General features: G+C 34.8%; 1 protein-coding gene across 1 annotated transcript; it reads right to left on the bottom strand.

Annotated features, from left to right (window-relative positions):
* Positions 1-6,898: 6,898 nt before the first annotated feature.
* LOC108560107 (protein escargot-like) lies at positions 6,899-8,640 on the bottom strand. The gene is made up of 3 exons (XM_017917558.1): positions 8,633-8,640; positions 8,102-8,292; positions 6,899-7,985 (listed from the first exon to the last, which is right to left on the bottom strand). The coding sequence occupies exons 1-3, from the start codon at positions 8,638-8,640 to the stop codon at positions 6,940-6,942; spliced, it is 1,245 nt and encodes a 414-aa protein (XP_017773047.1). The 3' UTR covers positions 6,899-6,939.
* Between the last annotated feature and the right edge of the window lie 6,055 nt (positions 8,641-14,695).

Raw genomic sequence — 14,695 nt, forward strand, 5'->3', positions numbered from 1 at the left:
GAAACGTTTTGAGTTACAAATTTTTTATCAATTTGTGAGAGAAATGTCTTAATGTAGGCAATAAATAAAATAATACTGCTAAGAAGATAAACGCTTCAGTTTGATTCAGTTCTCCAATCTTTCATTTTGATTTTCTACTACTATGTTTTTGAAACGTTGGTGATTTTGTAAATCAAATCTCAATAATTAGAGATTATATATTGTAACAGTGACAAATTCATTAACTACAGACGGTTTTAAATCCATTTACAACAGAGTAAAAGCAAAAGCTCGGAGAGTTTATACAAATCATAAATCTCGCGCGCTGATTGGAAACTAATTGTGATTGAATAATTCATAAAATTTTATGGTATCCTCTCGATTAGTCACGTACGGGATGGATTAGGATTAATTAATTTGAAACATATTTCTTTCGATCTTTCGATCGATTCACTACAGCAGCGACAACATCTTTTCTCACTTAAATTTATATATGGATGAAATTGAGATAATCATTGTAAGTTATTGCATAATATATATTTGGTTTTTAGTAGAAAAGTTGATCTCTGCTCAATTAATGATCTTTCACTTTCTTATAAAATGGCAACTTCATATTATTTCTTCATAATTATTTATTTTTCGATATGGTTCTTCAGGTATGTTGCTGAAGAACAAAGTGACTTTCTGAACTGTGTCAGTCACTTGTTCTAATCTCGTGGATCGACGAGATGAGATTAGGTGAGTTGAGGAAAGAGAAAAGAGAACGAGAGAGGAGAGATGGAAGCGGCGTGCATGCATGCATGCATTCATGTAAAATACGTACAGCATCGAGTGTATTGTATTACCCCACATTATTATTTCGACGTAGCCAGAAAAGAAAATGCGAACACAATGATCTTATAATAGTTGACCTTTTCACAAAAGTCATTGTCACTGATGCCATACATACGAACACTTGTATGTGTTCGTCTGTATATATATATAAATGTATGCATATGTATTGATAATATACACGGACACACGGCTCTCCTCTGTACTTTACCTACACACTCGCGCTCGAATTACACTCGTTAGTATTCACCATTTAATACACTTGTCTCATTTTACCACTTTGAATTATGTCTCTATATGAAAAACATCGTTTCGCAATCGCTGAATCAGAGAGAGAGAGAGAAAGAGAGACTTCGGCTCCGAACAACAAGCGCACAAATTGGATGGAAAACCGCTTCAATGTTCTGAATAACTCAACCTTCCTCCACCACCACCTCCTCATCGTCCTTTCGATCCACTTTAAATCCTAACAACAAAAGTCAAGTGGACCGACACTCGTGCATCTGCAATCAGCATTATTCAAATTTTCCCAAACATTGTTTCCACATTTAAATATTAATATACATTATCTATATGTCGTATTCTTCAATACACTTCTCTCTTGAACTACTTTCTCCAATTTCAATATAATACAATGATAATCAAATAAAACAAGTTACCTTTATTATCCACTACCATTCATTTCGTATTGATTACAAAAAAAATATTGAATTCAATATACACTTTTCTATATATAAATGTTAATTATACAAATTTCCATAAACGAAAATTATTAAACTGCTATGTTTATTACACTTTTTTTAATATTAATTTAGTGTAGATTTTCAAATTGCATTCAGGAATGTTTTCCACGACAATAATCACAAACGAATTACATCAAAATATATCTTAATTTTTCAGATATAAGTCAATCAGTTAACAAGTTAATTCGTTTAAAACTTATTTCTTTTTTTAAAATAATTACTCTATATTGAAAATTTTCAATTTTTGATGACTGAGTCATCCGTGAACGATTTCTAACCGTGTATTATTATTACTTAATTAAGGTAACAGCATAATGTATAGTCGTATAGGTAAGTAACAGGTTCGACTAAATCAAATAAAACTGAGTCAATGAACAATGCAGAATTTGTTTCATTTCAATTCCACTTTGCATACGAACTGCCTGGATGGAGAGAAAGAGACCACGACGGTTCGAGCCGCAAAGCACACGGCATGATTAATACGCTCACTCTATATATCCGAAGTCTTCTACCTTACTCTTTTTTTTTTGTTTCTTCGTTCGTTCGTTTGTTTATTCTCGATTGTCATTCTTTCTGTAGTTCAATTCAGTTTAATGCAGCAATTTTAATTGAAACAAACTTGTATACTACACATGCATACACAAGTAAAAGAAAATAAATATTAAATAAAATATCGCACGAGGATAGAAATAATAAAATAGAAAGGAATGGAATTGAAATTGGAATACAATGGTATATATATATAGTATATGTGTGTGTTATATAAATGATATAGAAAGCTCTGGACGCATGGAAATGGAATTAGTTGCTCTTCGCAATAATGTAGGGACAAATGAAATGTGACGATAAACAATCGCAACATTGATTGAATTAAAAGCAACGAAATAAACGAAACTGCCTTAATAATCTATTTACATATTAAATATGTCCTATTCATAATCTAATAATAACTATCATTTCGCACAGTAATTGCATACACTTTGCTCACTCGATATATATCTCTCCGCCATTCAATATATTCTAAACTAAATAAGCGCATTGTCATATAAATGTCATTGCCTGCTCTATTCATCGAAACAATTTACCATTGATTATTATTACATACTTGCTTTTTCTTTTATCGTTACGATAATTTTACACATTCCAATTGGATTTATGTTCTCCGACAAGTTCAATATTGGTATGTTTTAGTATTCCGGTTGCTAAGGACGCTTAATTATAGTTGGTTACTAAGGACGCTTCTGCAGTTGTTAAGGACGCTTATTAGTTGTTATGTACGCTTTTACGTTGTTATTAACGATACTCGATTGCTATGGACGGTTCTGCGGTTGTTAGTAATTGTTAAATATATAAATTACATACAAACTATGTGAATTCCATTTATAGTTCAAATTTCTTGACACAGAACATTTAGTGTTTTCTTCTTTTTTTTTTTTAAATAACACCATGTGAGTCACGTGCGTAGTAAATACGTCCTGTTGACCTTCGTCTCATCATACCAATACAATACGAAATAATTAAAGAATATTCGATGAATATGCATCAAAATAAAGGAACAAAAAAAAAACGTAGTTACTGTTAAACACTGAAACATTTCACGTTTGAACTGTAGACCCTATTTCCTCCATTAACTTACACAATTTCCATAATGATTCACTTGCTACACCTTACGCAATTTGCATAACCTATATATTTGCAAAAGAAAAGAAAAAATGACGGTAAACATTGTTTGCTATTTTTATTATTGCGCATCTAAAAAAAAAACGTTTCTATTTTGTTTTCAATATGTCGGCTTACTTGTTGTTATTGTTAGATACTCGAGTGCAGTAAAAAAAAAAAAAGGTAACAAATGAAAATATTGATTTATTTGCAAACCTGTTTTTCGACACAACTATTTTACAGATGATCGAAGAATCGTTAAAAATAACAATTTAATATATAGATCATAGTTTGTGAGTTTATCTACATTCCCCAAATAAACAAACAGTGTTTACCTGTAGCGTTTCTTTTCTTCTGTGGAGAAATTTCGTTTAACACGATGCATTTTTAACCGTGCGTGTCCGGAGGAATGAAGAAGAAAGGACGTAAAAGAAGCAAAAAGGAATCGAAGAATATAAATGTAAGTGTGTATGTGTGTGAATGTATATAATTCGTGTTCCGTTTTATCAAGAGCGATTATCGGATGGGCGCGCGATGGACATTACCATACAATAGAATATTGCATAAACAATTTTCATACTTCACCAAAATATAAGGTTTCGTACTCTCGCGCTGCTCTCTTCTCTCTTTCTTCTCTTCTCGGCTTTGACTTGGAAACTCTTTGGCCGCAGGACGACGACGACGGTTCCCCCCGGAATTATAATTTAAGGTCAGCGCGGCGCGCTCACAATTGCATTGTTTCATAATTCATATGCAGGCGAAGGAACATGGCGAAAGTTGCACAAGTTTATATAAAGTGTGCGTATATATATATATATATATATTTAGCCAAATCACAATGGATACAGGATGTGTGTATATGTTGACACTCTCTTTTCATTTCCTTCTTCGAAAAGATAAAGAATTGCAATAACAACTGATAAAAAAGGAATATTAACTTGTTTCTTGGTAATCAAGAAGGCCATTACTGGATTTCGATGTTTACGCTTCTAAAAGTGAGACTTTTTTCACTTCGTAAATTACGTTCAAAATAAATGAGAAATTAATATTGGATTATTATCTGTGAGATGAGGAAGGAATTGAACTGAAATCGTTAACAAATCATATATTACGCCCAATATTCAAATGCGCATTGCACGAAGAGCATCGAACCAGTTTATCATGTTTTTTTTTTTTGCTTTTTTTAAGGACTATTATCCTTAATGGATTCCTGGTACGATCTAAATCGCATTAATAGACCAATAGTGAACAGCAGCAGCACAACATTCTTTCCATCTCTGTTTCTCTTGCCGATTCTTCGTCGTTGCTGGTAGACTGTTGTTGTCTTGGACTTTCTAAAAGATGAATGGTGCAAAGTGTAAATAAATAAGGCATGACATATCGATGGTGGTAATTGTATTCGGACACCACCGACGGCGGAGCGAACGTAATTAATTCAAAGTGGCCTCCTCCTTCTCCTCCTTCTTCTCCTCTTCCTCCTCGGATGACTGATGATCGCGCGCCACAAGAGACAATCATAGATGTATCATTACCAAAGAGAAAGAGAGAGAGAGAAAAAGAGAGTATCACCAAGTACAACTAAAACGATGATATTGGTCCAACATATTCAAGAGTATAAGAAGATTCCAATCTACAAATGAAACTAATTTCAATTCGAGCATATTCAATGGCCCACGAACAGATTACAACCCATTACACTCACCATTAGCTGTTCTCTTTCTCCGCTTTAGCTGCTGTTGCTGCTACTACTACTACCACTATTCTGCTATTACCATTACAACTTCTTGCACACTCGTAGCGCGCTTTTGTTTCTCTTTTGCGGTTGTGTGAGTGTGTGTGTGTACGTACGGATTTTCGAGCCATTTGAATTGTTAATACCGCTGAAAAACGATAAATTATTTCCTTTTGTAATTCAGGTTTATTGTAATTTAAGTCTACCGACAATTTGTTATTGTGTTGGATAGGATTACGAAAGTAGCAGATATATTCACTGTCCATACACAACACTCTGATACCGCATACATACACACTATACACACTCCAACTGTATGCAAACTCTGCTTACTATATTAGCATTCATTTTCTTTCTTTTGTTTTTTTTTCATATACTACTAAACACTTTCGATTAGTCACTACAATTTTGTAAATTTTAACATTACTTAACAATTTTAAAAAAAATTTGAAAATTACAATTTTATAAAAAAATAAAATAAAACCACAACTTTATAAATCTTGCATTGAATTATTTCGAAATGTATTTTTTAAAAGTATAGAAGATTCCAATAATTTAAATAAATTGGAGTTCGATTCGGGACACGGAACAGTACAGACGTTTTTGATTGTGATAAGAAATATTTCTGTTTTCTGGATTCGTTTTAGATCAAGTGTGCAGGAAAAGCGGAAAACCGAAGAAAGAATCCGTAAAAAAAACTACTACAACGAAAATCAAAGATGACAGAGATCTTCAAAACGCCACAAGAACCTGCTATTTCAACAGATAAGAAGTATTTAGAAAACAAAAAATCTCTAAATGTTTTCAAGATAAAAGTGCGCGAGGCGACAACGAGATCGCAACTGTCTAAATTGTGGTCTGGAAACGAAGACAGGCTTCATTATGAAGACAGAAAACCCTAAGGCTGCGGTCGTTGCGTATCTGACCTATATGCGGGATTGAGGTCACATCTTGTCCTACGTCGGGAGCGTTCCTCTTCCGAAGGAGCCAAAAAACACAAACTTGTGTCCTCACAAGGATGGGTCTTTCATCATTCTTCAGCCGAATGATGCTTCAGAATATATCCAAAGGGCTGGTTGCATTATAACTAATAAATATTATTATTTTTATTAAATAAATTGATTTTAGATTGATAAAAGTTTTAATGTGAAAATGATAAAATTATTGAGAATTTAAGAAATTTCAATAATTTGAAAACCAATTAGAGTATAGGAATAAAGGTTTGTTTTTTTTGGTGGAAATAGAAAATAAAATGTTGTTTTTTTTTTGTAATAAAAAGTTTGTATGTTTTTAATTTAAAAATAGAATGTTATGTAAGGCACTAGTGTACAATGGCATTATTTCTAAGAAATAACATTGAGACTAAGTTGACTAGATGTAAGTTTGCGGGGCGCATCCTGAATACAACACTATAATAATAATAATAATAGTAATAATACTATAAGTATACAAAAAAAAAGAAAAACAAAAGTGTTGTGTACAGATTCGAAAAAAAAGAATAATAAAAATAAAAACAAATAAATATTTGAGACGAAATGCGACCCACAAATTTGCGTTTACCAACTAAACATGATAATAATAATAATAATATATAATATACAAGATACGCATTAATACGATAATAATTATGTACAGAGTTGAAGTTGAAATATACAAAAAAAAAAATGGAAATATATTAAGATCTCTTTCTCCTCTCTTCGTCTTCTTTTGCTTTTTTTTTCGCGAATTGCGTGTTTACGTTTCGGCTATGTACAAAGATTACATAAATATTTACACAACATCTTTAAAATATTTATATATCTATATAAAAAATAGGAATAACTTTCTTTTGTGCGTCAGTCTTGTCGCTTGTAAATAAGGCACACACACAAATGCAATGCTTTCTGCAATTTGTTGATTGGATTTGTAGGATTTCTTCGTTATTATCATCAGGAACGTGCTGACTGTTACCTTTTTGTGTTGTTGTTGTTGTTGTAGAAGGTAATAGGAATTTAATTAATAGTGATTTTCTGTTGGGACAACGAGATTCGAGAGTCCGGTGCATCCACCTTCGGCGTGTTTCGTGAGCAGAGACATGCGTGAGAATGTCTTGCTGCAGGTCTGACACGAGTACTTCTTGACGTCGGAATGAGTTTGAAGATGGGCGCGCAGATTGGAACGATCCGCGAAAGCCCTGTTGCAGTACGTGCAGGAGAAGGGCTTCTCGCCGGTGTGGGTGCGAATGTGACCTTGGAGGAGCCACGGCCTGGAGAAGGCCTTACCGCAGATCGTGCATTTGCATGGTAAAGTGTGCGTCCTGATGTGCATCTTGAGAGCGCCCAGCGAAACGTACACCTTGTCGCAGTACTTGCAGCTGAACGACTTCTTCGGACCGTCGCCGGCGGCGCAATGGAACTGCCTGTGTTTCGAGAGGCCGGAGAAGGTGGAGTAGCTCTTTCCGCAGTCCGGGCATTGGTGACGGACTCCTCCTTGCCTCCTCTTCTCCGACAGATCTTCGGCGGAGACTGAAGGCGGTGGCGGAGATGTCGTCGAAGAGTTCGGACTGAGACTCTGCTGATCGATGGGGTAGATTGGGGTAGGACGAAGGGCGAGCGGTTGCAGAGGTTGTTGCATGTGCGGCGGAGAACAGGAGGATTCACTGTACGGACTCATCATGTACTCTTGATGATGGTAAGCGTGATGGTACATGAACGCGGGATAGGTGGGTGGATACAAGGGAGCGACACTTCTGTGCCAGGTCTGCGGAGCGTATTCCGGACTGATCGGAGCCGGTGCATACTGTTGCTGCTGCTGCTGCTGCTGTTGTTGTTGCTGGTGATGATGGTGTTGTTGTTGTTGTTGGTGGTGGTAGATGGGTTCACTTTTAACCGGAAATTCACTCTTAACATTATGGGCAAACACTTCGTGTCTCGGCGACGTGGCTGGCGAAGACACCGGAGACGTCGTCTGAGGTGAAACTGGAGGAGAGATAGATTTCACTGCGCTGTACCTCCCGGTGATGCTCAGATCCTCGGGTTTGGTGCTCAAGTTTTCTGGTTCATCTGCAAAGCAAACAATAATTTAGTCAACTAGTCCAACAATAATAACATTCGATTGGAATTTTAATGAAAAAATGAAAATCCTTCGTTGAATTCCAAATGCATTTTCGAATACACACCTGATTCGATGATAGGTACGGGCCTCTTCTTCAAAGGGCAATGAGAATAGTTTTTAGCCATGATCGTCACCGGCATAATGATGATGATGTGTAATCCAAAATTCGGAAGATGTTGGTAATCCACAAGATAAGGCACACAACAAATCAAAATCACCACACACTGTCTCTGTTCTTTACTACTACTACTACTTCTTCATATATATTCGGTACTACTTCGAATGATACGAATGAGTTACGAATGATGCTGATGCTGATGATCGATCCACACGATTCGAGCGCTGAATTTGATCTGCTTTCGGCTCACCCTCGGCCCTCTTTTATGCACGGCTCCCACCCCGGACTACACGTGCCCTCCGACCAATCGCAGCGCGGCACTCTTTCATTGACCAATTGCACGACGCCGGAGGTGGGGGAAACAGGTGTGCTACTGCTGCTCACCTTAACTAGCCCGAACGCATTTAACTACTCTACTACCTTAATTAAAATCTAATGATACCTCTCTTCTTGCTCCACATATATTCCACATCTCACTGCTTCATTGTTTATCATTAGAAGAAAAGACAAGAAAAAAAACAATTCATGAAATATTTTACAATTTGCTTACTTTAACAAAAAAATGTTTCACTTAAAAAACAATTATAATCAAAATTAATTAATTCTAGTAATTAGTAAAATTACTAATAGTAAAACAATTACAATTCAATTTTGATCTTGTATTTAAAATTAAAATAAATTTTAAAAATTTACAATTTATTGCTTTCTTATTTAAAATAATTACAATTAACAATGAATCATTATTACAAAATATCCCTATATAAAAATTTATATTAATTTGTCGAAAGAAACAACGGTTTTTGATTAATAAAGGCGAACGCACGCGGTGACTTTAACGCGAAAGCAGACGACGAACCCGGAATTAAAATCACCTAGTTTTTGAAAAAAACAAAAAGATTTCCAAATAAATTACATATATCATCATCGTAATTTCTCATAATTAGTATTCGATGTTTTCAGATTTATTTTTTATTTCTAATATTGCATTTTCAATTGATTTAATTATCCAATTCAACGATTTAGTTTTCTAATCATTTATTTTTTCTTGTAAGTGTAAAGTCAATAAATAAATTGTAAAAGGTTTGAGCTCAAGAAAAACAAGAAGAAAACACGTTTCGTCTTCTTCTGTCCGAGCACATTTTAAGTGCGTTCGGTTTTTTTTGTTGTGTATTTGTTTGTTTGCACACGTCGATAACGGGGAAAGTTTTATTATCGTGTAAACATATTGATTTGGTTTTCTGTTGTTTGCAGGGATGAAGGAAATGAACGGATGGATGAATAAATAAATGAAATTGAAAACAAGAGGAAAACCCTGGTGTCGTTATCAAAACTCATATCCTCATCCTTTCTTATCGTTTATTTCTTTTTCCGTTATTGAACGATGCGGTCGTTTGTTTGCCCATACATTTTTCGACCATTAAAATATTATTTTAATACCATGTTTTTTTCACACCTCGCCTTTCCCGATCGCAGGTAAATGGTAAAACCCTGCGAAGAAGATTACTTATATTTGTTTATACTTTTCCATTAAAGATAATAGTATTATCTGGTATCCGCTGTTCTCGTCCTCGTCCTCCTCATCCAGCAGATTACTTTTATAAGTTTTACACTTTCTTCCAAGAAAGCAAAGGATTAGCCGATTGCGTCGTCACGTTTCAAAAACAAAAACGACAACACCAAACAAAAATAAATAAATAAACAACAACTTGAAATTAATGATGTAATTATGTAATGTAATTTTTAAGTAATATTATTTGCAAATATTTCAGACATTCAGTTACTTTTCTATTTAATATTATTATTATTTGTGAATTTGCAATATTTACTTGTGATTGTGAAATCAATAAATATTTAGATCAATTGACATATGGAAATGCAGTAATAAGTTTGTTAATAAATATTCAGATTGAGGTAATGAGACGTGTTAGTAAAGGCGGAGAGAATGTGAAAGAGATGCGGACGATGTTTCGGATTTTGATTGGTGCGCGAGAAGTGTGAATGCATTAAGAGTGGAGATTGTGGAGAGGAAGTTGTTGATGGAGCGATCAAATCCTCTTCCTCTTTTCTCTTTCCTTCTTCTACTAATAATACTACTACTTATTTTTTTTTTTTTTTTTCGCTGCTGCCTGTAAAGAATCAAAGCAGGAAAAGGTAAGAACCGGTGTTCGAGTGTTGCGCTGCATGCGAGTGTAAGAAAGAGAGAGAGAGAGATGAAGAATAATAAATAAATGGATACCATCGGTGTCGGTAGCAGACATTTCTGCACATGCTGCATGTGTTGAACATATAGCACAGACCCTCCAGAGGGGTGGCTCCGATCGACCACCTGAGCCACAAGGTATGACAAGGGACGAGGCGAGGGGCCCCTCATTTTCTATATATATACACACACACACACATACGTTCATCGAAGCATATGTGTGTGTGTGTGTGCGTTTATGTTTACTTCCCTTCCCCCTTGTAGTAGTAAATGAAGGGTGTTCGTAACGGTCCTAGGTATGAACTCGCAGCTGTCTAGCGCGTGCCTGTGCTATACCGCTGCCCTTTGTTACACATGTTCCAAAAGCTCACACTCAACACATGAACACACACACACACACATTTACGCAAATATCAATTCAAAATTACCGAATAATTCGCACTCATCTCAATTCCTTGCAAAGAAATCAACACACCGTTCTTAAAGAAGCAACACAATTGTTTCTTCTTCTTTTGTTTTGAATACCGCCAACCAGGATATGCACATTGCCTTCATCAAGACTCATTTAACTGCACCAGATTAAAACAATTTACAAATAACGAATACTCGAAACCTCTCTTAAGCATCATTTTTCTGTTATTGTTGTTGATATTATTATAAATGAAGTCGTGCGACAGCTCGAAACTACTTTTTGTTTGTTCATGAAAACAGGAATAGTGAGCGCTTACATGAGGAATTAGTAATGCGACATCTGCCAGTGCTTCTAAAATAATTGAAATTTAGTTCACTAAACTCGTAGCCCGCGTAGGGTGAATTATAATACCGCATGGTAAACGAGTTGACTCAAACCAATTGACCGATAATTGAATGAACAACATCAGCGAAATTGAATTCGTTCCGACCGATGAAATCATCCAAATTCGTTACATTATCGCATTACCATTGGAAGAAAAAAAAAACAATTTACCCTCGACAAACTGTTCTACTTTACCATCAGTATTCAAATTGATTACTAACGTATTAAAAATACATAATAAGTTAAGTATATAATAAAATTAAGCTTACTAAAGTTATTTAAAATGAAATTAAGAAATATTTTTTAATTAATGATTCACCTTAAATGCAATTTAAGTTGCATAATTATAACAAATTAATTTATTCTTATTCCCATGACAACCATTTTTTGTTGTTGTTGGTGTAACCTCATTATCATATTACATAATTTTCAACTCAAATGAACTAATTCAATTGGGACTACTACTTTACATATCTTCGGACGAGATTTACGATCAGAAATCGGAATGCATTATAGAATTTTATATATATGCATGCGTATGTTGTATATATTCTTATAGATTTGGTGTTGTTCCTTTGTTGTTCCATCGTCTTGGAATTTGAATAATCCTGGGTACCTTTGTGCGCGCGTTTAGCATTTATGTTTTATTAATCGGGGAAAGCGAGGACTATGATGATGATGATGGTGATCATCATCATAATGACAATGAGAAATGGAATCGGGCTCACAAGAAATGTTTGCCCTTTGCGAGGTTTTTCAAAGGTCTGGTTTTTCTCGTACGGGACACCCCAATAAAAAAAAAAAAAGAGTACATAAAATAAAAAAGACGAATATCAAATTCGAAAAAGGTACGAGCGAATATACCTGATGTTATAACGTATACGTTAAATAAAATCTAGTTATCGGCGTCGTGAGAATATTTACTCTATTCCACGAATCTAGAGTACTGGAAATTTTATTACAATGCAGTATTTTGTGTTATTATTATTATTAGTTAAGCGAATCTATTTAATATAGAAAATCCTTATTCTCAATTTATTTTATTACGAAAACATACCGAAAGAAATAATCGCATTACGATAAATGCTTATCCGTAAAGAAATGTATGTTTCTGCTGGAAAGCAATAAACGGTTCATATTTTTATACGGCCGCAATAAACTCTCGCTTTCTCTCTCTCTCCATCAAAAACGAAAAATTTGGTCCAAAATATGTGCAAGGAATTTTTGCCTCGAACGTGTCCTTCCATCTACAATAAAGCACTGAAAACACTGTGGAATCACAGCAGCTTAATTATCTTTACTACATTTTGCATGTAACAACGCCCATTTATAACACTTCTTTGCCGGATTATCACGTTTGTTTTTTACCAAAATATGTTTTCCCTTTAATAAACCTATAAAGAAAAAGTTATACAATTTCTGTTTACAGACTGCATTTTATTATTATTATTAACAAAACAGTCATTACGTTTATTGCAATATTTTCACCCTATATAGATGATATTGTAATCAATAAAAAAAAATCAAAATCTAACCTCTACTTAATTGACATATGACAATGTGTCATTAAAAAATAATTACCTAATAATAATTGCTACGATTCACTTGAACTACAATGGAAATTGATCCACAATAAAATACTGACGAAACGGCGTTTGAAGCACGGCAACTTTACGACATTTGCATGTAACCGGCAGAAAACCTCTAGCTTTTATAACACTTCTTCGCCGGATTATCACGTTTGTTTTTTTTTGCCAAAAATGCAATAAACTAAAAATATGTTTTCCCTGATCACGTTTCTATAAAAAGGTTCACCTATTCTTATCGAATAGTCACGTTTCGTGTTTGGAAATTTTTATTATTAACAAAAACAGAAATTACGTCTATTTTTGGTAATTGCAGTGTTTACGACATTTCATAAAAAAAAATAAAATGTAATTATTTGCAACACTTTCTTCTGAACTGTCAAAAATAAAACAAAAAATAAGATAATTTTTTAACCAATAAACGAAAGATGACGTATGTCAATGTGACATTTATAAATTAATACTGTCAAAAAATCGTAGCATCTTTCAACAGCAAACAATGTGAAAATCGATACGTTCTTCTTCTTCTTCTTCGTGTCGTCGAGAGGGATGCACCGGCTTCCGTTTCCGCTCCCTCTCAATACTAATAATAATAAAAAAAACAATGTTGAAATATCTTCTCTTTATATCTTTCGTGTTGACCTCTTATTTTCGGTGTCACGTTCGGCCGTTTCGGACAACGTCCTCCGCGCAAAGAAGAGGTGGACACTATCCATCCGGATGACTGACGCAAGAATCGAAACGGAATTCACAAACACAACGTCTTCTTCCTCCGTCCGCGCATTGTCTTTCGCAGAAACAATAATTGAATCGTTCCGCTCGAACCGTGTAACAAACCGTCACAAAATCTGATCGATTAATTAAACACGTTCATTCGTCTCGATCACCTTTTTTTAATTGACGTTTCAGACATTTGTATATATTTTGTTTTTTTTATTACGCAATAAAAACAAAACAACACATAAACAAACAAACGTACTTTTATTGGGTCTCTTCGATCAATTGATTCGAATTAAGTAGTTTTATTGATACTTAAAATCAAATTTACAACTCAGTAGAATTCTAATGAATTCATTAATTTTTATTATTTGTTTTTATTTTAATTTAATAGTATTTAAATTGTAATTTACCAATTTTTTTTCACATTTAATTACTAATGGTCTAAAGTTAAGGGATAATTATTTGGATTCATTTTTTTTGTTATTTAACTTGCGAAAAATTTGTGAACATGAGTTCACATAGTTTATGTAGAATTTCCAAAAAAAAATAGTTGGCAGCTGCGAATGAGAAACATTAGAGGGATATTACTTTTCTTGGGATTTATTGAAGAAATATAAGAATTCGATTTTGCGATTATTATTGTTATACAATTTTCTGTCCAAAGTTCCGATGTTTTTGTTTCGGTGGGAAAGTGACGGTTACGTGTATCCTGAAAACTGGTAAAATGCTTCCAGAAAGAAAGGAGTCCGGACGATCACTTCCCAGGGTTCGCGCGAACCCCTCGTCTGTTCCGGAGGGGACGGAACAGCTTTTTCCATTCTTTCGACCGAATTTTTATTGCGTACCATACCGGACATGCAGGAAGGAAGGAAAGGTTATTACGGTTTTCGGTGGTTGATGGTGGCGGCGGTTCGGATCGTAGTTGGCGGCGCTTCCCATGAGGGTAGGTGAATATAATGAGAGGGAGCGAGACGAAACATTGTCCATGTGGCGACCAGATTTATGCATATACGTACATAGACTTCTTCGATTCAGCCCCCCCCCCATCACCATCACCATCATCCCCAATGTAACAACACCTTCGGAATCTCCAGATAACATCCACCCCACGTAATTTTAATACGCAGGTATAGAGGAGAACACGAGCCCCACAACTTCTGGCCTCCAGATGTGTACGTGCACAAGTCCTCCTCACCTCCTGCATCTGCATCTGTCCCCATGAAATTATATTTACACAC

The sequence above is a fragment of the Nicrophorus vespilloides genome, unplaced genomic scaffold, assembly GCF_001412225.1.
Source record: "Nicrophorus vespilloides isolate i.1.1-1 unplaced genomic scaffold, Nicve_v1.0, whole genome shotgun sequence".
In the NCBI taxonomy this organism is placed as follows: Eukaryota; Metazoa; Arthropoda; class Insecta; order Coleoptera; family Silphidae; genus Nicrophorus; species Nicrophorus vespilloides.

Coding starts and splice junctions, on each gene's coding strand:
- LOC108560107 (XM_017917558.1), bottom strand. Junction 7,986..8,101: donor CGTACCTATCATCGAATCAG/GTGTGTATTCGA, acceptor TTTGCTTTGCAG/ATGAACCAGAAAACTTGAGC.